At 38.1% G+C, this 26,379-nt stretch overlaps 1 protein-coding gene across 3 annotated transcripts in view; it reads right to left on the bottom strand.

Annotated features, from left to right (window-relative positions):
- The window catches only part of SLC38A9 (solute carrier family 38 member 9), a 44,622-nt gene that overhangs the window by 9,344 nt on the left and 8,899 nt on the right, over window positions 1-26,379 (bottom strand). For 2 of the 3 annotated variants that reach the window (XM_065661708.1, XM_065661709.1), the window contains 11 exons: window positions 20,038-20,170; window positions 19,348-19,469; window positions 19,142-19,205; window positions 18,934-19,027; window positions 17,913-18,083; window positions 15,596-15,655; window positions 13,258-13,455; window positions 11,315-11,422; window positions 8,388-8,494; window positions 1,838-1,951; window positions 403-551 (listed from right to left, as the gene is read on the bottom strand). In XM_065661708.1, coding sequence (XP_065517780.1) covers window positions 403-551; window positions 1,838-1,951; window positions 8,388-8,494; window positions 11,315-11,422; window positions 13,258-13,455; window positions 15,596-15,655; window positions 17,913-18,083; window positions 18,934-19,027; window positions 19,142-19,205; window positions 19,348-19,469; window positions 20,038-20,170 — 1,320 coding nt within the window. Of the gene's footprint in view, window positions 1-402; window positions 552-1,837; window positions 1,952-8,387; window positions 8,495-11,314; window positions 11,423-13,257; window positions 13,456-15,595; window positions 15,656-17,912; window positions 18,084-18,933; window positions 19,028-19,141; window positions 19,206-19,347; window positions 19,470-20,037; window positions 20,171-26,379 lie in introns of those variants that run through there. The other variant, XM_065661710.1, reaches the window with a different exon arrangement.

Genomic DNA, 26,379 nt, shown 5'->3' with positions numbered 1-26,379 from the left:
GGTTAATAACCAGAGTGTATGTGCTTCACAGCATAAAGGCTACTTGATGAAATGTTTCTGGACTGAACAAAGTATTTTTCCTGTACAACTTTATTTTTGCCATAGAGATACATAAAACAAAGGAACTGGGTTGACAAAACTCTATCATTATTGACAAAATGAAGTGCTAAAACAGAAGAACCCCTCCCCATTCTGCTCTGCCAAGCTGTAGCAGTCCTGATCAGCAGGCAAGTTTATTTTGCATGCCTATTCGCCCCCTGACTCTGCAAACATTGTGAAATTAGCTTTTGAAATGTACCTAATGCAGCAAAGGAAATCCCCAAAAGCTCAGCCAAATTTCTGACAACAGAAGGCCAGTTAAGCAAAGAGTGCCAAGCTCCTGTTAAGGGGTAGACTTCTTACCTTGGGTAAGCATTTCCAAAAAACTGTCTTAACAGCTGAACTCGTGCCAGATAGCCCAACAGCGGGTATACAGTCATCATCTGGAACAGCAGGAATATTCTTGCAACAAATGACATGATGTCATTGCTGGGAAAGTTATCTAGAAAATTCTAAACACAGGAATAATGTTACATTTATCAATGATACATTGATATGTTATATATATCTGCTGATTTTTAATAGCTATGTGCAAGAAAGAGACAAAACCCAAGTACCTGCAACTGCTAAATGAATTCCATTAAATGAAAACCCCTCTCTTTCACAATTGTCTTGCCATCAAATGCCAACTGATTTTTTAATATTGCAGGGCTGATGTCAGCTTTTGTGTTACCATTAAAGATGGAAATATTTTCTATGCTTCTGAACACCCTCAAATAATCAAGGCTGTGGAAAGGCCATATAATCTTTTAGGTAGGTGAGTTCATATGCTCCTATTACCTGTCATATCATATCTAGATATTGAAAAGTTATTTAATCATTAAAACTGGACCATATACTACAAATGAGAATGTCTGAAAAAGCAGTATAAGACTTAAGTATCATGGAAATATACAAATGGCTTTGTAAGTCATAGGATAACTACAGAAAATAAATGGTAAGAAAATATCTTGTCATCTATTACTTACTTGTGGATTTCACCCCATTGAGTTATTTCGAAAGGTTCATAAAATCATTTAATGGTTAAACAGTGGTACCAGTTCTAACTAACCTACTGTCAGAGGAAGCCTTTAAATGCTGTTTCATTGCTAAATATTATGCAAGAGGCATAGAATACCTGGCATAAAATGGATCACCAATTGACAACTGCTATCTTTGAAGTCCTTTAAGGTGTGGTAATCAGCTTCACGTATAAGCAGATAAGAGTTTAACAGCCTTCACAGGGTGTTTCATGTGGTGCTGTTATCTGAACAGCTCTGCTGGCAAGGCTCACCATAGTGTTAGGCTCCAAACCTACCCACAGCGAGGACTCCTACCTAAATTGAGTCTGCAGTTGCATCATATTTCTTTTTCTGGAGTATCTGAAGACAGTTCCGATGAGTGGGAATGGTCACTGCACACACAACTAAACAAACTTTTCAGGATTAAAGAAGCTAAAGAAATTAAAGCTTCAACTGTTCACTTGGTCATTTTGGTCCTTTCTTCATCACTTTCGTAAGAGTATTTATTAAATGTTTCGTTTTTTTATAGAACTACTGGCCACCAGACATGAATATAAATGAGATAACACAAGCATTACTCATCTGCTTGTGCCCATGAGGCATTAGCCAACTGACCAGAGTCAAGAACAGATGTGTCTGCCAGGGTGAGTCATGAAGCAAGAAGCAGTAGCTGTTCTTTTTTAATACATATTTACTGAAAGATCAAGGACAAATATATACTGTAGTAAAAATCTCACCTGTTCAATACATTCTTTGGATAGCGGTGGTGAAGGAAAAGAAGCAAAAATTATCACCCCGACATACAGGTACGTTAATCCCACCAGGAAGTATGCAATAGAGAGGTCTCTCACCTTAGGAAAAAGAAAATCTTATTTTGGCCAGCACTGATAAGAAAACAGACAAAATAAAACACTCACGAGAAGATTCCTATGACATTTATTACTGTCACTTTTGCGTTTATTACCATTTAATATTTATTACTAGTTTTCTATTACTTAAATGGGGGCTTCAAAATTGGTCCTGGATCAGATCAGAAAGCTGCAAAAAGATACTGCAAAGTGGATCTAGACAAGTATTATATGTCTATCTCCATACAGAAAAGGCTTGAAGAAACAGATATGCCAACAGATGTAACACATTATTGCAGGATGGACAAGCATACACTAGTTATTACATCAAACAAACAAGAAACACCCTCTACTTTCCTACATTTAATTATCCCTACTAAGTGCCTTGGGACACAGAAACAACTGTCGAAGACAGAAAGCACAGCAGTGCCATGTGTTAAATTTCTTGTTAGGACGAAAATCTTGCAATTAAAGACATCAGCCTACCCAGCTGCAGGTATAATGTAAACAACATTTTTTAAGAAGCTGCTTTGAAACCCAAGAGGATGGTCCACACAAGCTGGCTCCAAACCGGAAAATAGTATGCCAGGCTTCTGTAAGAATGGTGTGAAAATGGAAGACATAACTTATACACCATTAAATACAAATACAAAGACAAAATAGAAAGGCATAGGTGGGCACAGAAGTATGAATGCCCTTTGGCTTTACAACTGTATTTTATTACTTTAATTTAAAATTGCATATTCACTTTATCACTAGATTTTTATAAACACCTCAGGTAAATGCACTAAATAATCATCAAAGATTTTTAGGAGAGAGTGCTGAAGCTAATATCATAAATCTGTATTTAACTATATTACATACACCTAAATACAGCTGTTAACTTCAGTGTTCACTTCTGAAAATTTTGACTATAAAGTATCTAGTGTATAAAAAGACTGTCAATGACACAAAAATAACTAAAAGTTTTTAGCACCATTTAGCATTGGAAAATAAGCAGCAAATCTTCTCCAGTACTTTATGAATTTGCAGAATCCACATGTACACCAGAATGACCTCATAGCACTGTAGTTAGTATTCTCCTACATTAGTTCTCTTTTTTTTTGGAAATACAGTGGGAGACCATTTGTTTCTAGTTATTAGCTAACTAAATTCTGTATAAGCTATTCTACACTACAAAACACTTACTACCTTACAGCAAACCATTTGTTCAGCTGCTGCTGATAATCAGCTTCTTAAAGGATTACTGGTAGTGCTTCAATACATGACCCTGTTCTCCTATGACTGAAAAGAAAGTCTTATTAACTCAGGCAAAGTACCAAATTAGGCCTGTATGGCTTCCAGACAAGGATCATTATTACGGTCTCCAGCTGGCTCACCGAGTATGGGCAAAGCCTGATCACATCTGTACGTGTAAATGTTTTCCTAAGTGTTTCTTCACATTATATCCTTGACATATTTTATACCTTTCTGGGGTCTTCCAAGCAAAAGGCAGTACCCAAGGAAACAGAAGCATGCTGGATTACAAGTTTCAAGGAAAGTTCAAAAGGAAGCCTGTTTTAGTGAGGGAACTGCAATCTCCTGCTCATTTTGCCATTGCTTTTGGGGTAGAAGACTGATGCCTTTTTCCCATCAGCCTACAAAAGGCCAATGGTATTTTCCATGAGACAATGCACTGTTAGCAGTGCACCCCAGGGTGGCCCTCACGCCCCTGGCAGCTGCAACCTCCTCCTCCTGCTGACCACATACATGCAGCTGGAAGATGCTTCTCTGGTTTTCACTCTCCTCGTGCTGTTCACTGAGTAAGGACTAGCAACTTCCAAGAGGGCTTAAGCAATAGCATTTTCTTTAAAGTATACTTTAAAGTACTCCCAGAATTCTCCTCAGTTATACAAGAAGCTGCACAGGATTTTGTATAATAGCTACCTCTTCAAAAGCACCACTGCCCATCCTAAAAACTGAGTTTAGGAATACTAAATCTGAGCATTCAGATTTCTTGCTGGATTTATGAGTAACTTAAATGCAGGAAGCAGAGACTAAGGAAGGTGACATGGACTCTGATCTCCTGAAGTCAGGAGTTCGACAATTTCTCAAAATGCACCCAAGACCTTCTTTAGGCACATTATCTGACAAAATCTGTTTTCAGTTGCATTTGGTATTTTTAGGTGTATTCCTCGTGCATAAAGATAGCACAGTAACTCACAGTTGTTATTTGTACTACCGTAAAACTATTTTTGCTGTGACAAGTACTTGCAGCTGTGAGGGCAAGCAATCTGAAATTGAATTCTCACTACTTTGGACTACAGTTGATTAAGAGTGGATAGTTAATCTGCTATTACCTCCGATTATACTAACCAGGTTCATGTTCCTACAGTTCTTCAGTGTGTACACTTTAATCTGTTCTAAAACTAGGTGCTGAGATAATTTTGTTAATGTATTTTTATAGCATGTAACAATACATCTTTTTCTTCAGGTATTGTCACCATATGAAGAAAACCCAGATTTTGATTTCCATAAGCAACAAGAAATAGGCAACACAAATCCCTGAATTTATTTTTTCTCAAACATCCATCACCTCCCTTGAAAACGTCTGCTTCTGCATGTAAGGTGGTTGTTTTTGTACAAGAGTGTGTTATTTGTGTATATAACATCTTTTGATTAATGTTCATTACTCTTCAGAACACCTAGGTTCACCCCTAAAGACCCTGACTATAAATACTCTTTAGACAGCACAATTCCAGCTAAAACCAAAGGACATATGGAGAGACATGAAAGGATTAATTTTAAGTAACAGGAATAATCGCATTTGTCTATTTTAAATTTCACATTAATCCGTTTATATTCAGAGTGAACATTACTGTGGTGGAAGCTGACTAAGCATAAAAGATACGGCCGTCATCACACCTAAAGTTTATAATCTAAGAATCAAATGTAGAACAAATGTGGAAGGAAAGAATCAAAGATAACATGCAGGTCATGGCCATAAGGATTACAGCTTGCCACCTACCAAGCTGCTGTCAAATACACTTGAAGTAACAGGCAGATTTTGAGGTGAAACTTGGAGAACGTGTTAACTGCAGTTACTGCTGACCAGGAGCTTTTCTAGTCAGATGCACAGAACAAAGTGTTGAAACTGCCTCTGGAAGGACAGAAAATAGGGTGCTGAGGCTGGTGGCAGCAGCAGCAGAACAAAGGCAGAAATCAGCCTCCTAACAAAAGGATGAGCCTGATAACTAACAAAGAAAACTCTGAGAGTAGAAGACATGATATCACACTCATAGACTAGTACCCAGGAGCAGGCTGGACATGCAGCACAGGACTGGACACAGACACAGTGACAGCTCTGTGGCTCTACAGGTATTTCCTACGTGGTGCTGAAATGAACAGGCAACTTTCAGGCCTTGTCTTCCTTATTGCATGCGATAGAGAAAATAGTTCATTTTCCTCTCAGTACCAAAGTGAAAGCTAGTTTGTAGAGATGCTTCTTGGATGGAGAGGCCTATATTGGTGCTTAACAATTATTACCACATTAGAAGAAGTGCCTTTTGATATCCCATTTCAGACTGGTCACTTCTCGAAAGAGAGATGTTGCCTCTGCAATATCTCAACAGGACTCTGATCCATATCATAAGAACAGACTTAACCTGTTCAAGCATAGTGATAACATTTAACAAGGCAAGTGATAACATTTAATAAGGTGACAAAAAAGTACTTCACCAGGGTGCATAATGCTGTGCACAATTTTGGCTGGAAAGAGAAACCAATAGAGCAGAATCAGTGGAAGCTCACTCTTTAGAGGGAATAAACTATGTTTGAACATGGCAGAAAATTAGAACTATTCACAGCTCCATGCCTTCTGCAGTTACCTTCTGGACAAAAAACATCTCTCCACTCCAGCCTTTCCCCCAGATAAGTCCACAAACAACTGTTAAGAGACAGCACTAGCAAATTTATGCCTCTGGATCACACTCTGGGCTTGTGTAGCATCTGTACAGTTGCTCAGGGAACCAGATCACAGACATGAATCAGAAAAAAAACCAAAACCTAAACAACAACCAACCAACCAAATGCAAAGCAAACAAAAAACCCAACTAATCAAATCATCCTTTTATGGTTGGGTTAGTTTTCTAAACAATCAGCTTCCAAGCTAGTTTTTTGGAACTAGTTGTGCAGTGCACAAAACTGATAAATATAAGGAGACAGCAGTGGGAGAGGGGAACAGGGAGTTCAACTTTGAATTGCAGACTAAGAACCCTGCTCACAGGGCTTCTTCAGGCTTTGCTGCTGACATTTGACTCATCCAGTGCACTGCTCCTCTCACACCCACACCACTGTACTGGAATAGCAGCCAAAGGCATCCTCCCCTCTGTGTGTGTTTTAGCTTTGGGCAGTGATACACGCCTGTGACCAGAATGGAAGCTGCTATTGTTTTGGATTTTTGACTCCATAAAAGGAATGTTATTGTTTCTTACTTTTTTCCATCTCCCCAAAGGGTTGTTCTTATGACCACTAGTTTCAGCAAGTTCAAGAGTACTTTTCCAGCTTGCCATGTTCTGTGTCTTTTCACAGAACATTGATGGAAGTGACATGGAGTCTCCATCAGACTCCCCATGAGATACTGATATAAGAAAGCATCTTGCTGATGTAAATACATAGGAAAAAACCACCCTGTACATACGTAAACCTCCCACTTAGTCCAGCAGGTTAGTGAAATAAGCACAAACAGCTTCTCAAGAGCATCAGTCCTTCATTAACATTTGGAAAGCACTACCAAACCTAGGTGAAAGGCTGCTGTAATGTCTAGCCAAATAAAACTCCTAGAGGAACCATGCACAGATTTGCTTTACCATTAAAAAGCTCTCCTGCTATACTTAATGGTGCTCTTTCCCTGCAATTTTAACTCTCCTGGAATGCAAGAGTCTTGTCAAGGGCTTGGGATCCGTGCTAGGACAGACTTGGAAATTCAGCTTAAGATCTAGGAAGGGCATTCAGAATAGCTGATTCAAATGCAAGCAGCAGTTTCTTCCTCCTTAACACAGGAAAAGCAAACTGCGGAAGATTCCAGGTGCTGCTATTTGCAGTTGATTGCTTACTCTCATGTAAATGGAAGGGGAAATGCCACAGGAAAAGTCTTGAAGGTCACTTGGAAGCATTAAGCCTCCACTGCATACAGAGCTGATTGCTGGAGCCACCACACCTTTAGAACTTGAAAGCCACAGCTGAAGAGAGAACTCTTGCTTGTTCTCAGATCATGAGATATTCTTACGAAAACTGAGAAAAAAACTTAGTTTTCTTTCTCCAGACCTTCACTAACCCCCTTTTTAGTTAAACTCTATTCAGAAATTACTATAAAGCCCAAGACGCTTTTCTGGAGGAGAATTTATAACTCTTTTGCAGAGGTGTTCACTCACAAGCTAGCCCTGGTTCATGGGTACAAAAAAGTAACTGGGCAGATTATTAAAGCAAAAGGTCATCGTCTCACTGCATTGGCACATCATATGCATTTCACCTCTGAATAATCAAATCAGGTATATTTTATCACATGTGCTGGGAACTGGCTCTAGTTGCCAACAAGGTTCAATCCCTGCTTGAGTAGAGGTGTTGGACAAGATGACATCCAGAGGTCTCTTCAAACCTCAACCATTCTGTGATTCTGCACCAGTTTATCATACACTTAATATTCTTAAATCTTTGCATGTTATTGTAGTTACCTTTAGAGCTAAGATTTTAATGAAGCTGGACAAGAATCCTGTAAAGTAGGGAAGAAAAAAATAAACAAACAAAATAAATGTTAAAATGTACTCTATGACTAACTCTATCATATTTACTCCATTTTGTAGTTTATAATGGGAAGATATCAAGAAAGAATGCAGTTTCATCTGGATGAGCAATACATAATTTTTTCTAGGGCAAAGCACCAGACCAAAGTCTACATATCACGAAGATTCCCAATCCAGGCTTTAACTTCGAGGATTTCCTAAATAGGATCAGGTTTCTCTATGAATCTTGACTACTGAAGCAAAAAAACTACTGAAACAACTCTGATTAAAAGTGTTATATAGACCCCAACACTGTTGTTCAGGACTCTGCTAAAATCAGTCTTGTGCCCTGTGTTCTCCAGCATTTTTAATTCCAAAATCGGTCAGTTTTTCTAGGGTCTCAGAATATTGTCAGACATTCTGCCTCATTTAATACCAGCCTGACCACTAATAAGTCTAGGACACTTCTCAAGGCTTTAATCTGAAAAAATTGTAATGCATCTGTTACTCACTGGTAACCAGTAAAAGTATGTATAACTGGTTTCTTATCACAAAAGTGAGTTACATTTTCTGAAGCTATCATAATTCCTGGATCAATTTCAAGACGAAGCAGACAGGAAAAAATCAGTGTCGCCTGGCTATCTAGATACAAATCAGCACAGTCTTGTGAAATTACTTACATTGTTTTCTTGATTCCTGTTATTTTGAAGAAGTGTGATGACACAATTGTGGATGAAGAAGGCAAGTGTCAGAACCCCTGTCAGCTGAGGGAACTGAATTCTAAACTCTAAGGGGGAAGAAAAAGTGTTAATAACTTCTCTGAAACAACGCCAAAATGCAGAGGAGATACAGTGCTGTGGAACCTGCTGGCAAAAACATGAGCCTCCATGTCGAAACGGAACAATCTGTTTCATCTTTGACCATAGCCAAAGCAGATATTTAATCAGAAAGTACAAAATGGCTACTATATAACACACTCTCCAGCAAAATTTTTCAGGAGATCCCAACCATTGAAGATTATTAGGATAATCTAGGATTTACACACACAAATTCTTCTGCTTCTTAACAGTTTAACTGGAAAACATTTTTGAGGAAGGAATTAAGGCTGCATATCTCTTGGTTCCAGAACAGGGAGACTGAGGGAAGGAATCATACTCTGTGAGCATCTTTTGTTGTTAAGAAGTTACTTATGCTACCAGAGGAAAAATGAGGTCTGTAGATGTTTAAGAGGTTCTGCTTACAAACCAGGGTATAAAGAAAGGCAGACCGACTTCTTGTCTTATTTACGGAAAAAGTATTTATTTTTTTGTCTCCATGGGAATAGCATTGCTCTGCCTCTTTTAATACTTCAAGGACAGTGTTCACAAGATTGTGTTTCTGGAAGCACCACAGCTGGTGAGGGAATTCACTGATGTGTGACATCATTAAAGCAGCATCCTGTTGGTATTATATAAGGATGCATGTACTCTTTAGTGTTAACAGCAATTAGAGATCCCTGAGGTAGCTCAGCTTCTGGAAAGCATCCAGCAGTGTAGCAAAACACTCATCAGAGGCTCACAAGCCCTTACAGATCAAACCACAGAAAGCTCCATCAAAACATATTTAAGCCAATTGTCTCTTATGAAGTCAGCAAGGTAAACACACCCCAGGAAATTAATGAAGGGCTCATCCAGGTTGAAAAAATATGCCTTCCCTAGGGCCAGATTCACTGTATCTTCAATACCTAACTAGTACGATGTGCTACTGATACAACTGAGAGTGCAAGCAACTTCTGGGCATGTTTTTTATCCACTACTTTAATCTCAATAATAAAAAGCAAACAGATTCAGAATCTTTCAGCACTGCATTTCCCCCATCACTACAACAACCAGTAGTAGCCAGATTTATACACATTAGCTATGTGGTTTGTCTATCTCCTAGCTGTACTAGTCACATTGCCAAAATAAACTGAGTGCACCACCTCTTAGTGACCTGTGGGCACATGTGTCATGCTGTAACAGATTTTACACAGGACTGCTTAATAGATCAACTTAAGATGCTTAAAATCTGATTTCTTAGATGTAGTCTGTCTTCCAGTTCATGCTGGTTTGTTAGTGAACTTTACTTTGGGCAAATTTTCTCCTGTGTTCTCAGGAACAGTCCATAGCTCTGAAGCCATGCAAGCATTTGAAGACTGTTGGGGCAGTTCAGGTTGAAACCATATTTCCAAGCTTGCAATGGAGGAAGACAAAACACTGTGGTCCTTTCTACTTACAGATATCATTTAGAATACTGACATACAAAAAAAATTAGGTGATTAACACAGGCGATAATAATCCAGTGATCTGAAATAAAATTTTTTACATTGAAGACAAAAGCAGTTTATTAGTCCAAAAATTCTGTCTAAAAGTAAAGGCTAGTGATGCAGGAAAATATACAGCATAGACAGCACTGTTTTACAACCACCTACATCTATCTTTCAAGTTTGTACTTATGCTGCAGTAGTCAGGTGGATTCTTAGGGAATTATGAAGATAATCCTGTCCAGCGTTAAAGCATCTGCTTTGGTCTTCCACACAGTCGTATTCAGCAAAAACCATCTGGCTTTGAAGATTCAGCATGAAAGGACAATAATCTTTTTTTCTTGGTGACATAACCAAGCTGAAGAAACTGCTTTAAATAGCCCTTCACTTGTTTCTTGGCATTCAGATCTCGAAAGAGATGAATGCCTAGCAGAGAAGGAATGACCTTTAGTAGTTATGGAAAAACGAACAAACAGCTTTGATGACAGGTAGAGGTTTAGGGGTGGAGAAGGGGAATACTGGGTTTTTAGCAGACCTCTTTGTCAAACATACATAGAGTACGCTAGCCAAGCTGTTCATTCGGCTTGTGCCAGATCAATTTCAGTTCTGCTAGACAGCTGCATCAGTCCAGACAAGAAAGAGTAAGCAGATGAAGACCACTGCAACTGTCATGTGAACACACAAACCAGTTGAATTTCATATTTGTAACTTTACTCAGCTATCCGCAGTTTACTTACTGAATTGTTGCCACAGTGCATTAACATGATCCCACAAATTAGATCAGATTCTGTTACAAACGGGGAAAAACTCTGGTGTTTTGTTGTTTTTTTTTTTTTTTAATTTATTTCTATACTGATACAGTATTTCAAAACCCATCCTAATGTTTTAAGTTATCCTTGTTTTCTTTTCCATTTCTACATTACTGGACCTAACAATAGCTTGCAACCCATGTATAAAACTGTTAAAACCGTGCTTATTGTGACTGGTACACTAAAAATGCACAAACCTTTAAAAGAAGCTCTAAGAAGGTGCATATCTCTGAATTTTGTTTGAAGTAAATAAGTAATTTTTAAAGAAAGACAAACTACTTTTGTTTCTAAGAACAGAAGGAGTGATAATAATTCAACAGTACAGGGGACATCTCCTTGGAGCTAACTGGTCATACAATTTGTCCTGTTGTAAAGGATGTAGCCTCTACATGCTAATCAGACATCATTTCCTCATTTTGTCACAGAGGCGTTAAAAGGTGAGAAATTCACCAATTACTTACTTCAAAAAAGTCTTAAACCCATCATATATATGCTTCATTAATGCATTTTATCTTACCTGGTACAAAAAAGTCATTCCCTGTAAACCAGTTGTATTCTAAGTGGATTCCCAGACGAGCAGCCTTTACAGTAACCAGAAGAACTAAGTAGACAACTGAAACTGTACCTGGAAAAGACCAGAGCCAAACAAACACCATGAGAAGTAGAAAGTATTTAGCTCTGTTTTATTCCTGCTCTATCCAACTAGTTACCTATAGTCCAAACACTTCAAGTTGATATTCATTCTTAAAAATACAGGCTATGTTTAAATTTTCTTTTCCTTTGTATCTTTTATAGGTGAGAGAGAAAGAATAAAGCACCTGAACCCAATGCAAGCTTTTGTTATGTTTAATGTTTTCCAGATGCTACACTAGTGACAGTGGAAATACCACCTCGTAATCCCTGGTGCTGGGCAGCCAGGGAGGTCTTCAGGCAGTAACAGGTAAGTTCCAGCTTCAGCTGTTCGGATTTTAATTTAACATGAGACAAAGTTGGCTACTGTACTGCAGTTACTACAATGTCCATTGAGCCACTAACGTTTTGAAACAAATAGCCCAATGAGATACGAATGTTTACTGCAATTGTGAACTTTACACTGGCACCTAGAGGCTGGTAATGACATTTGAACCCTATTGATTTAAACTTTGTCATAACCTTGGATAATCTTGATTATAAGACTGGCTTTGCATTCCATCTCATTGGGTCAGAGGTATCCAGCAATACAGGTAGAGGACTACAAATATGATCACAGATGGGTATAAATGCCTTGCTGTGTCTGCATATGGGGTGGACAGCATAGAATTTTGGCTCTGCCATTTTAAAGAGATAAGGGCACAATGGTGACGACCTAAAAATTGAAGGAAACTGTGCAACAGTAAGTAAAGCTACTGCAATGCAACCTACTGGCCAGTAATACTGTTAGTCACCAGAGAACAGGCTATAAGTGAAGACAAAGAAACAGCACTTTCACAGTTCGCAACACAGATTCAGGTAAGACATCAATTCATTCTAGCACCATCTCCAAGGTTAAAAAAATAAACTGAAGAAATTATCATTTGATTACACAGAGCACAGTTAAGGAATTAGGAAGATGAAAGGTAATTTAGGATCAGCTTAACAGCTAAAATATTCTGTATTTTCCTAATCATTCACGTTTCCATAGGTTTAAAAGTAAGTAAAAGTTCTCCATTAGGAATAATTTCAGCATCTCAAAAAATTGCCTTTATTGTTTTCTTGTCCTATCAGATTCAAGGTTTACAAAAATTAAGGCAACTTTGAACAGTTTCTAAATTACATAATAATCTACTGAAGTTATGACAAATTTTGTATTTTAATACTCAGATTCTCAATAAACTAGTTGTCCATGATGTGTCTCTTTTTAAAACAGATAACAGTTATGGCTAGATCGCACTTGATAAAATATTTTCTTATCCCTAATGTTATATTTAGTTTACTTAAAAACCTTACTTTTTACACAGAAGCACTATCACTTACCCATCTTCTGTGCTATATTATCATCTAGTGGCTCCAGCCACAGTAGATCCAAGCTCTAGTTGTGTGTCTTACTGGAACAGAGGACAAAGCAGACCTTCAATTCCCTGTCCTCTATTTCCTAGGATAAGAGGAAAGACCTCAAATTGCACCAGGTGAGGTTTAGCTTGGGTATTAAAAGAAAAATCTTCACCAAATGGCTATCAAGCATTGGAACACTGTGTTTGAGTCACGATCCCTGGAGGTATTTAAAGACTGTGTAGATGTAACACTTAGAAACACGGTTTAGTGGTGGACTTGGCAGTGCTGGGTTAACAGTTGGATTTGGTGAACTTCAAGGTCTTTTCCAACCTTCTAACCTAAATGATTCTATGACTCTATTCTATGATTATACTCACTGTAGTACCTTTCACTATTTTCTATACATTTTAACCACAATGAACCAATGCTTTGATAGTATTTGTTACCTACCTAGGACATTAAACTTTGCAAAGAAGGATGGAGACTTCAGATTTAGCAGGGGGAGAAGAATAGCGACCAGGTAGAATGGCACTGTTTGTGATTTGTTCCACCACTTCTCAAAGAGCTCAAAGCCTGTATCATTGCCAGAAAAGAACATCACACTCCTGTTCTGTGGCGGGTGACCACTAGCAGCACTTGGACAAATGACTAGAAGAAAGGAAAAGAAAAATATTCCCAGATGAAAAAGGTTTTACTTGCAAGGAATCTTCACAGCCAAATCCCGTATTTTTTGGAAAGTGTTTTACCTATGAGAAACAGGATCATTCAAAAGCAGTATGTGACAATTCAGTCCTTAACCACTTTTTTTAAAATAGGAGTTGAGCACTAAGATTTCACTGCTAGGCACCTTGCACTAAGCTGGCAAGTGCTATGGTTCTCTCAGCTGAGCACAGCAAAGATGCTTACTTGTCTGAAGCCTGAGCTGTGGCATAGGATCACATACCTATAGCTAGGTGCCTCCATGCCTACCTACATGCATGTGCTGGAATCATGTCATAGGAATGCACCTTTGCACCTGGCTGCATATTTAGCACTGTAATCTGTCCCTCCATGCTTCAGTAAGATCATATGAACCAAGATGCAAGAGTATCTGTGTACAGAAGAGCTGTATTATTATCCATTGCTCTGGCAGCACACGAACTAAGGATGAGAAGAAAGCTACTGGAACAACTGAGAGGACTAAAACTCATATACTGAACTGAAACAACTCACCACTTTCGTGCCATGTCATGTGTAAGTACGTCACTGCTATACAACACAAGTAATTAAAGATACGAACCCAAAACACTGTCACATGGTGGCTGATCAACAGCAGCATCTGAAAAAGTGACTGGAACAAAACCAACCAACCAAAAAGATCCCTTGATAAAAATGTGCTCATTTGATTTTTGTTAATACAAGCATTTCTTTCTAACACATGCTTACAAAGTTATGTGTTAAAATATGAACTTGTCTTCTTGTTCTCATGTCTCAAATTTTAGCATCACCACAGCACTTGATAGCCTCCCTCCCACACTGGCTGTGTGCCTGGTTCGTTACAAAGGCAAAAGTGTGAAAAGTGTTCTGTCAAATTTACTTCCAGTTTTCTTACTTTTCTCTCCATTGCCTGTAAGTGTATTGTGTCAAAGACCTTGAACAATGCTTTTGTTCTTACTGATCTCCCCAGTAGCCCTGAATGCCATGCCAAGAGTCATCTGAACATCTGGCAGGCCCTTAACTTTGTGACGCATCTGATTTAAATTTTCCAGTTGCTGGAGGATGCTATGGAATAGTTGTCTACTTTGTCTCCAAGTTATACCCCCTGCTGCATAATAGGACAGAAAAGCAGAAGCAGCAGCAAACACATGAGAAAGAGCACTGCAGCAGCTATTGGTGCCTTCTGGTAAGGACTGTAGGGGAAACAAGATTCAACACTAGTTCAGATACAAATCAACTGGTTTTCAGAATTATTTCTCAACTCCTCTGCTTGACTTCAACAGCTGCTCTCCAGAAACATGACTGCAGGCAGTGTGACACACAACCACCTGGCTGGTACTGAAAGGCTTCCCCATTCCCAGAAGCGCTCAGGATAGAGAAAATTTTCTGCTACATTACAAAGCACTACATGTTCATTTACTATATATAGGCAGAGAGATCAGATGCTGACAATGCCCTGCTCCTGCCTTCACTGTACATTTTTCTGCCTGCTTATGAACTCTGAACAGCCCTATCTCCACACTTGAATGCAGCTTCTTTGTGTTGTGCAAATGTCAAAAACTCTTCACAAACTGAAGAAGATGCTCATGTAGAGCCTGGCACTTGTCTCTTCTTGCACTCAGCATCATCAAAGCTGTTCTTAAAGCATTTCTTTAAATAAGAATACTGCTGCAGAAGTGGTGAGAAGCAAAGATGCCCCAGCTAAGACTTTAAACATCAAGCAGATCTGATGTGCTTCAATTTTAGGGTGCTATGCAGCTGTGCAGCTACTGTTAAGAGGTCTAACATTCCTGGTTTTAAGGCGGATCTATTTGGGTATAGATAAATTTGCAATACACTTTTTAATCCTTATTCCCACTCCTACTTTCTTCCCCCCCGCCCCCCCAAATCATTAAGCTTTCCAAGTGTATAGTTCTTTGTGGAAGTACAAATCCCAGATAGAAAATTATTTTTTTGGTTTTGTTTGAAAAAGGTAGGTAAAATTTATGATATACATTTTATAACTGAAATGTGGTTAGGTATGGAAGCATGAAGATTTTGCCTTTAAACCCCCACCCCAAATCAGGAAAAAATACTAGTAAGTGCTTCTTACCTTTATTACTTCCATTTGTACCAGGAACAATATCTGTTACATTAATGTCATGAACAAAGTCTGAAAAGAAGAAAATCTTACTATCAATGTCCCAACTTTTTATCTGTTGACTTGATAAAAATTAAGGAAGGTAGTACTTCGGAAAACTACATCAAAAGTGTGATACATCATCTTGTACTCCCTCTAACTCCAAGCTGGTTTAAGTCTCACTGTCTACAGTCATCTTCAGTAGTATTTTGTTTCCAGTACACCCACTCCTATGCTGTTTTACTGCTCTGCCACACCAGGTATTTCCAAATTTCTGCAGTCACCAGTATCAGAATATTGGATAGCAATTTCCTTATATTTATGTATATATACACAGAAAGTGCCCATCAGCTTGGAAATTTAATTAGTATGTTTCTGGCTAAAATTTGCTTCTGCTGCATGTGGGTGTATTATGCACACATAAAATCAACTGGGACAGAAGGCCTCAGACTTGAAATGCAATTAGCAGCAGCTTGTTTCTCATAAAAAAGGCAAAACGTATTGTGGGAAGAAAACAGTTTTTGTTTCTTCATCATGTTTTATGACACCCTGAATCACAATTGAGTTTTTCATACTTACTGATACCAGTTCAGTGTATACAACAATCAGCAGACTGAACTAATCCCATTCTTCAGCTCCTCACTTCACCAGTGTTTTGTGTTGCTTCTTAAAAAAGTACATGGTATGAAGCCATGATAGGAACTGACAGGTCTAACAGAATTAGAGCACTTTAAAGTTTGTTATAGATGGATAGCTAATTTATGTTTCCTCTGTGCTTAAAAAGTATTTTAGGACTAGCACTTGCATTTGTGGATTTATTTCTGTTTCATAAAGCAAATACAGAAGCACAGGCCACCATGTTAAAAAAAAAAAAAAAAAAAAAAGAAATCATACTTAGCTTAAAGTCCTTGCATTCTTTGCAAACCACTACTTTCTAGACCACCCTTTGTTAGGAGATCAATTTTTTCCCACCTGAATTGTGTGTGCAGATTGTTTAAAAAGTCATCTGAACACAGAAGAATTAAACACCATATCCTGTTTTGAATAACTTGGAATGCGTGGCTGGAAAACGCCATAGTGTCAAACCTACATCCTATTACCCATTTTATAACCTACTAATTAAGTAGCCACAATGACAGTTGGGACAAGAATTCAGTGATTACTTATCACAGAGCAAACAATTTAAATAAGAACCCCAAACAAATATATAGACAAGTGATACATTAACATGCCAAACTCAGGGAAAAGCAGGACTTTTTTCCTAGAAAAAGAACTATTTTTTTTAATTCTGGTGTTTGCTTAAAAGAATTGGAATTACTTGGTTTCGAGTAATTCAGGATTAAAGAACTAACCTTATTTAAACAAACAAACAAAAGCCAAAAAACCCAAACCCAAACAAAAACCCAAACAAAAAAACCAACCGAAGTCTAAAATGAAATGGCTTTAACAATGTATGAAGTAGGTCAGATGTAAAATACACCAGTCATTAACCAATAAATTATGTCCTTCAGGGATGGTGGGAACTCTAAGGTAAAGTGTCTGCACTGTTATTTGCCTCAGATTTGTTAATTACCTTCAAAACAGAAACTCTTAAATCTTAGTTGTACTATTCAACACCATGACTCAGGTTTTCAAAGCTCTCAATTCCATCATTTATTCCCACAACTCTACATACATAATTGATTGTATCCACAAAGGCTTGTGTGTCTATGCACATACCAAGGGTGCAAATAACCAATGTTTTCTTTCGTAGCAATGCCAGATTAAGAACTGTTCTTTCGCTGTGCTACAGTTCATTCTTCCTTCAAGGACACTTGCAAAAATTTTCAATATGGCAGCACTTTAAGTGTGTTTGTTGAAATCCAGAATGAAACTAATTTTTTTCATTGATCTGGATCATTCCAACAGCCTAGCCTGTTATATGGCTGCTCAAATGGTTACACCCATGCAAACAAGGAGGGAGTGAAAATACAAAGTGGAAACAAGCAACCAGGTTTGGGTTGTTTAACCTGCACCCAGAAGCCTCGTTACTGACATGCAAATCACATCACTGGCCCTTTGTCTTCCATTAAAACCACACTTTAAGAGAAAAACTGAGAAACTGGTTTTGAAAACATACATAACTCTGCTCATAACTCCCCACACTGCTACTTATTCTTGCTTGACTTTTCATTCAAAGCAACAGAAAAATCAAGATTAAGTAAAACAGACAATGAATTTTCAGTATAAAGCAAAGTCCTGATCTTTTAACAAGACAGCTGTAAATGTTAATCAAGATATGTATACTTACTGTATATAAACTTTCCTGTGTTGAACAGAAAGTTGGACATAAGCACCCAATAAACAACCATGGCTCCGACAAGTGATACCATAGAAAATAAGAGGCTTGACCACTGACCAAAGGATCCAAAGTAATACTTGCAAACATCTGGGAATTCCCAGTTTGAGGTATCTAATAAAGCTGAAGAACATACAAAAACATAGAAACATATCTAAACAAAATGCTGTATTAGAATCAGTAGAACTCTTCATGACAGGATGTGTTCTTGTTTCAGAATACTACTACTCTGAGTATTTCCAGAAGCACCAGAATAAGACATGGTGGTAAAAATGCAGCTATGCATTTGCAGCTGAAGCCTTTTGTGGAGGTTATGGGCAAGTAGACCAGACCATGAACTAGCTCTCAACAGCGCCCAGAAATGAGCTGTCATGAACTGGACGTCTTAACGGCCTTTATTTGAGGAAGTGAAGGGTTAGTTTATGCATAAAAGCATCAACTACAAGTGCTGAAAGATGTGTTTCGAACAACAGAAGTACACTCTAAGCAGAACCACTGTCAGTGAGGCAATTGTCTGTAAATTGCTTCCAAAACACATTACATACAAATATTAGTGTACAGGCATACATAACAGTGGATACAGCTATAGCCCACATATTCCACTATGGAACATGATCAGAAATACATGTAGAGAACTGGACAGTGCTTATAGAGAAGGGAAGACCCTTTACTCCCATAGGTCGCCAAATGCTTAGTAAGTGAACACATGAAACTTTGCTTACTAAGAGTTTGGGTTTGGCTATAATAATTAGGTCCCAAGGAACTGAAGGATAATCTAATAAGGGAACACAGGCATTTAGCTTACAGAGCTTAGTTCCAGACTACAAAAATACAGAGACATTCAAAGGAACAGGTTTTATTTGCAGGTTAGGTCTAACATACAGTAAAGATATAGGCAAACTAAGAATCTATCAGATATTTGTATATCACACTTAATGGAAATATTTGCACTATGAGGCTTCGTATCTCTTACGTATCATTTTCCGCGATTTCACAACTCTGTAGCAGCAATAAAGAGTCAAAATGCCCATCAGTAAGATCAGAATGATTCCAGAAGTAAAGCCTGCCTGTTAAGAGGGAAAAACACAGTTTAGTTTATCTATGAGCAACACTACAGAAAATGAACAGCAAGCTGTGTTGCCAAAACCATTTTCATACACATACATTTTTCATAGTGTTACCTGTTTTATTCCCCATGGGATACTTAATATAGATGTACCCATCATTGTGTTCCATATCATAAATCTAGGAAGAAAAAAACCAAAAGTGAATAATTTAAGAAGCACTCTTTCATGTCATAATATCCTTATAGCTACAGTAGTTCTGCATACATTATAGAACAATCAACACATTTTCTGGCTAATACATGGCAAGGTGCTTAACATACATTGTCACTATACTGGAGTTTTTACCATAGCCATCTGTGCAACTGTCAACTTTAAAAGCAGTTCCTAGGGGACTGTACACGTAGATTTCATCAGGAGCTGGAAGTACATGATCAGGAGCAATCTAGCAAATGGATAAAAACCAAGACTTGTTAATAACACCAAAGTAACTATTGTACCAAATACATCAAGCCAACTGTTGTAAATCACAAAACCTTTCCATGAAATTACATTAGAAAAAGAAAAGCTGCACTACATTAATTTTTTCCCCACAAAAGCCTCCTAGCTGATAAATTTTTAGTAGAGTGCAGGACAATATATTTTTCTTCTGCAAAATGTCTGTAACACACTATATACAGCTCTTGCTAGTTCAATCACTGCAGCTGACCACTGCTTAAGTCCACTTACAGGTGGGAGAAATGAGTATACACATCTGGGCAGCCTGAACCACTGTTACAAAATTCAAGCTGTTTTTATGTTTTCGTTGGGTGGTGAAGGCATTGCACAAGTCAATCACGGCTTGTGATAACACAAGACCTAGTTAAGGCACTCAGCTACTAGATATTACTTTAAGGCAAGCTGCAGAGTGATTCTCCCACTGCCTTCACTTGTACTTCTTTTATAAATCTAGGCTGTGGAAGACACAACATGCCAAAGAAAACTCAGTTTATCCGGTCCTGTCTTTGCCTTACCAATGCCCTGTCTGCAGGAGACGTGAGCCTGCTATAGTAATGAATTCGCTTATTCATTGCTGAAGCTTCATCAGTGACTCTTTGCATGTCATCGTTCACACTGACTATGTTTGTAGGCTCCACATGAAATGGTCTAAGGGAGGAGACAAAGAAAAGGAAAATATTTAAAACCCTAGAACACAAAAGCTAACATACAAGCCAGAGCACATCACTGAGGATGAGTCTGTCATTCATTGACACAAAATAAATGCAAAAATATCACTGCCAGGAGGGAAGCTGCCATCCATAAAAGAACCACGTGTTTATATCGTCCATATTAAAATGGCCTCTTGCCCAGATTCTGTGGGGCAACTTAACATCAAAATTCAGACCTGATATTCAGCCTATTAATTCTCAACAATGAGTCACACCAGAACTACATGTTAATAAGCTTGGCCAAGCTCATTAATGCTTATAATCAACCAGTGCTGCCAGAACTAGTGATGAGGAACATTGGTAGAAACAGAATGCGTGAGAATGCAAAAGCAGAAAGGAGATGGAGAGCAACAAGCAGTGGTAATGAGGACCACCTATGAAAAGGCCAGGAACTACTAATCCATCCTAAAACACTGTATAAAATTGTGTTTACTGTGGAAGGAATCAAGTCCAAATAACTCCATGTGCTCATACTATTTTTAAGCCAATGTAACCAGGAATGGAATTTATTACATAACATGGAACAACGGATGTCCATTTGCAGTTTTGAACTACATCATGACTTCCCTTCAGATATAATTGAGGTAATCATGGAGAACAGACTGTCAGCAACAGAAATCCCACATCTCTGATACAGAGATGTACAGAACACAGGGAATCTACCCTCTCCCCCAGCTGAGTTAGATTGCAGGCATGGTGACAGCTACCGAAGGAGGGAGCAGAAAAACCACACGCCCCCTGGTTTCTCAGCTTACATGCAGCTACACAGCAAGCAGAGTGAAAGACACTCCTAAAGTTACAACACAACATAAACCTAGCTTCATGCAAGGGGTGCTACCAGAGATATGCAACTCAATCAAAACATTGCAGACACTTTTTTTAATCAAGGCATACTATCCTGTTGCTTAAACGTTCACTCCTATCTCTGACAGGTTAATTTTTCAAACAGTAGAGGGGACTGTAAGCCTTGATAGAGGGGTTTGGTTTTTTTTCTTTTTCACCAGTTCTTTTAATTCCTAATGCAATCTCAACAGCTTTCTGATCTTCTTCTTCAGGCTGATGTTAAAATCACTCAGAAACAATAATCACCCAAAAACCAGAACCCACTAAAGTACATACCACAACAAGTTTCAGGCTACGAAAAGCAGAAATTAAATTAGCAATAAATCCATGCCATATTTCCTCTAATATAAGCAAAGTCTGTTTGAATTGACTGTTTTTCAATACCCATCAGATTACAAAGGAACTTGGTCAACCCCTCCAGCCTCAGCTTTCAATACTGTGACAAAGGTCCCATTCTCTTTCCCAGTGAATCATTAAGCATTTTCACCATGGCACTACCTTTTATCTGAAAGGAAGAAAAGGAATACAGCTCTGAAGCTGGACATTGTATCCCTGGAAGAGATAAAGGTAGGTCCTTATTCCTGTTTGCTTAAGTGGACACAACAGGTAGGAGTATTTACTGTCCTAATAAAAACTGATGAAGTGGAAAACAGATAAAAATAACTTCCTTCTCCACAAATTCGTTCTTTCCTTCATCTTAGACTTCATTAATTCTTATGTCTTCCTCCATTGTGGAAAAAACGGATTAGATTTGCTAAGCCATTACCCACTTACTGAAATGAAAATGAACACACTTTCAATTTTTAAGACATTCTCAACTCTTTCCCCGCCACCCCCCCCCCCCACCATCTGTGACATGAAAGGGGAAATTCACATTTTGTGTGTGGACTTCTGTGGTGTCCTTATAAACAATTGAGAGAGATCCTGCAATTAAACAGGAGTAAATTTTAAGCAATACCTTTATCACCCAAATCAGAGGCACACAGGGCTGATCCCATAGGTATGTAATGTACAGAAATACTCAAGAATTGTCTAAAGGATTTCACTTTTTCTAGGTTAGAATTTATTGGGCTGATCCAATCATTAGACACTGCTAAAAAAATCTCATTACAAGACCTGTAAAAGGAAGACTAGTTATGAAAACAGGAAATGTAATATGTTTTAATGCCTCCCCACTCCCAGTGCTCTCTCTGCTGTTTTCTTTCTAGATCACTGGCACACATATTTAGAACAGTTAAAAGTATGTGTTCTGTTAATTACACAGCAGCTGCATAGTGTGAAGAGCTTCATGAAGACTACCTATTTCCCATCTCCAGTTAGTATTATTAGTACAACCCCATAAGCTTCCAGTGCTACTGTGGAAAAATTACACTAAGACAAAGTCTGCATTTTGTTTCAAAGCTAGGAGATCCACGGCAAAGACTTCCTTCACAAGGGTGTTCAACAACTGCCAACACGGATGTCAAAGAAAACTGTTCCAGTCTGGAAGAAGGTGGAAGCTTACTTTTTAAAGCAATTCAAAGTCAAGCCATGGATGATTTTAAAATTAAAATATCAGAAAACAAGAATACAACATCTTATTTTACAGAGAAAGCAGTGTTGTTAATCAACAACCAAGTATCAAGAAAAATATTCATGTAAAGCAAAAAATTTATCTGTCTATGGGAAATAAATTCCTTAGAGGATGATATTTCATTTTCTGCTGTATTATGAACAGAATCTAGACTTAAAAGCAATTTACGGTCTAGCACAAACCAAAAGGGCACGATTCAGAATCCAGTGTATAGGTGAGGAAAAAAATAATTAAACAACCCTAAAGAAATTCTATGTGTTTGTGGCTGCTGCTTCCTGCCTGGAGGAGTACACATGTTTAACACTGCCAGTACTTAGTCTGTTTCCCCTCTAATCCCTTCTGGTGCACATCTGTTGAAAATGATCTAAAACAGCAATTAATTTTCTTTTTCTCAGGATACAACTGCACCTCTAGTCTTATGGAACAAGTGACTGTATTAAAGATGACTGTCTACCCAACAGTTTCATGTTTGGCTGAGATCTCTCTGAAAATATCAGTCTGACATGGAAGCTATGTGGGCAGGCTGGGATGCAACCTTCCTCCCTGATCTCCCCTAGGACAGGGCAGCACTCTGTCTAGGAATCAAGGTAATTTCCCAGCCCCCAGCTACACCTACATCAAAGACTGGTTGTAGGGCATACTCAAAAGTCTGAGAAGCTCTCGAAGACTCAAATAAGTTCTCAAAACCTGAGATTTTCAAAGCCCAAAGCATCTAAACTTGACAAACTCTCCTCAGGGATCTTGAGTCCAGCAGACAAGTACTCTGTACACGCAAGCATCAGCAGCTGCAACAGATTCCTAGAAAACTTTCTGATTTATACAAGTAACCACATTATCTCTCTTGCATTGCAGAATGATTATAAAAAGGATGTGGGACAATGTCATCTGGGGGAAAGGGAGAGGTTACATGACTGGAGGGTGTGACAATGCAAAACAGCTCTGACAATTTCCATGCGTTGAGATAGACTATAATGCCAAGTGACTTTATTATACCCATACTGAAAAACACAATTCCAATTTATATTTGAATAGCTGCCTGAAAAACAATGGTCTTTTTACCAGGGCAAACACACTGTTAAAATACAGCTGTTTTCCCACAGCACAATGAGTGCACAAGATGCAGGATCTCATGCAGGAGTTCCACACATTTCATGTGCTATATACCATGCACACGTACATCAGAAACAATTCCCAGAAAACCTCCACCTACACTCATCTGCTAGATATTTCTCATGCATACAAAGAACAGTTAATATGAATTCTAGTGCTGGTTTGGGAAAAAAGAGTGCCGTCTAAACTTGCTCACATTACAAACTTTGGTGGCAATTTTGCAAGAAAAATGAAGAGATGTTCATGACTAATGTTGTTTCCAAATATTGTTGGAAGTATTTGCAAAGTTCAAGTGATGGATTTGAATGGATGGGGGAACAGCACAATAGGAAAATTTACCTGGCAAACTACAAAAAACTGGTTCTAGACGTCTGATCCAAAGTAGTGGTCTGAGTATTGAGCTGTCACAGTTTAATGCAATTTTCTGTGCTGGTGTGTCTTTTGGCTCTCCATGATGATATTAATGACTTCACATTACACAAACTTTTTATATTTAAATAAATATGAAAAAAAAAATCTTCTTTACACGTTGCTTAACAATTTCTTTCCTCCAAAGAAATCATGAGGAGCCACTTATTTTAGCTTATTGCACGTATTTCTTCGACACCCCACACCAACCAGTTACTTTTAAAGGATGTGACAGGATTATTACACAAAAACAAAGCTAGTTAATTCCGTGGCTTTACTGTCTTACTAAGTTACCAAATTATTACAGGAGTGCTTTATATAGTACAGGAGAAACTAAGGAGTAAAACTGATGGAAATTAAACTAAGGAGAAAAAGTAGTAAGATGATGACTATACTTATTGGTTGTTGTTTCTAAATTGGGAACTGCATATCAGGATAGGAACATTACAGACACCTGTGTGCTTCTCCTCAGGAAAACTGTTCCAAAGAATTCCACAACTGCCTTGATTTTTACTTTGTAAGCTGTCTGAATTTACCTAAGCATTGTAAACAGTATGCTTACAGTTTATCCTATGAGATCTTAGGTCTCTTGGCAATTCATTTAACTTAAAACTTTTTCCACACTCATATCACCATTGTCATGATAATGGTTACACAAGCATCTTAAAGTGTTGCATGCAGAATCAAAATAACCTTTCAGATGAAAATACTGAGCCATCTTTGTTGCTTACAGGAAACACATTTTAACAAATAAAGAATCACACGCTTTACCATACCACATTTCAAGAACTGTTCCCTCTTATGTGCCAAAGGCAAAGCTATTCTGCTTTTCTGTGATAAAGTACGAAGGTTCTTAACTAAGGTTTATTTTTTTCCCAGTTCTGAAGCGGTAATACGATGTTGTTATGTTATTTATTATTATATAATAAATGCTAGCAAAATTGCACGCAATGGAGTAAAAAGACCACATGAGCATGAAAATATAAAAGCATAATGGCTGCAGAACTGAATAGGCAGTTTTGCACAGGTTGGTCCTGACCATTGTCTACCTTTAGTAAGTTGAAAGAACTTTGAAAATAAAAGGGAACTAACCACTTCTGCTTGAAAAAGGCTTCTGTAGCTGCTACTTACAGACACTTTAATTTATAACTTTTTAATTTCACCTACTGATCTACATTATGTGAGAACACTTCGGTAGTTCAAAAACAATAAAAAAAGGAAGAAGGCTTGATCTTCCTTTAGCAGGGGCCATTGTCAAGATTTATCATACGCAAAACAACCAACACAAAATATCATTTGTTTCTTTGGAGGTTCAGATATTCCTGAAGACAACTGCAGTACCTGTTGACAAGGAGTAGAGGTAAAGGGCAGTCAGGAGAAAAACCAGAAATTCCCTCTCTTGCATACAATAATCATCAATAAGCCATTGCAGCAATGACATACAAGCTTTTAAAGGGACCTACAAAATAGGTAAAACACACCTAATATGGTGTGAGTAATTCGGGTCATTGTGGAGAACATTAACATCCTCTTCAAAAGGATTAAGACTGGCTTTATATTTCCCCAAATTAGCAACAGAATACAAGACAAAATAATTTACAACTCTAAAAGAACAATCGTCTTATTGTTCTTATGTAAACACTGAAAAGCATGCCTTTCAAAAATCCCAAATCCTTCAAGCTGTTAAGTAAACCAAATAACTATGTAAATGCCCTTAAATCTCAAACAACCCAAGCAAAAGAACAGAACAGCACTAATATGGACAATGATTATTAGAAATCACACAAAACACTTCCAAGAGCTATCCCAGTCAAAGCAAAATGACCACCCATCAATGTCTGATCAAATTTCTGAATAGTGAGTTAAAGTGGAAAAAACTAAGCAGAGCAAATCGTGTACTATTGCACTTGCACCCCACTGGATACTTCTATGCATGATAAAGACCTCTCCCTGAAGGTACTATTCCCTAAAGCTCCAGTGAAGAAGCCCTTCAAACCACTCACTGCTCTGACCATGACTGACATGGATGCTGATGGCCTCTTCTTCCTTTTTGTAAAGGCTCTTCTAATATGCAGAGATGGAGTTCAATTTGCTCTGGCCCCACGATGATTGGCAGGCTTTCCTGATATCCCAGATCTCATGCCCTTCATCTTTGTGCCTCTGCATGCTTGAAAGGCAGACTACTAGGTTGTAGAAAATGACAGAATAAACTG

Source organism: Lathamus discolor, chromosome Z (genome assembly GCF_037157495.1).
Source record: "Lathamus discolor isolate bLatDis1 chromosome Z, bLatDis1.hap1, whole genome shotgun sequence".
In the NCBI taxonomy this organism is placed as follows: domain Eukaryota; kingdom Metazoa; phylum Chordata; class Aves; order Psittaciformes; family Psittacidae; genus Lathamus; species Lathamus discolor.
The sequence above is the reverse complement of the archived record's forward strand: the minus strand, read 5'-3'. Positions and strand labels throughout refer to the sequence as shown.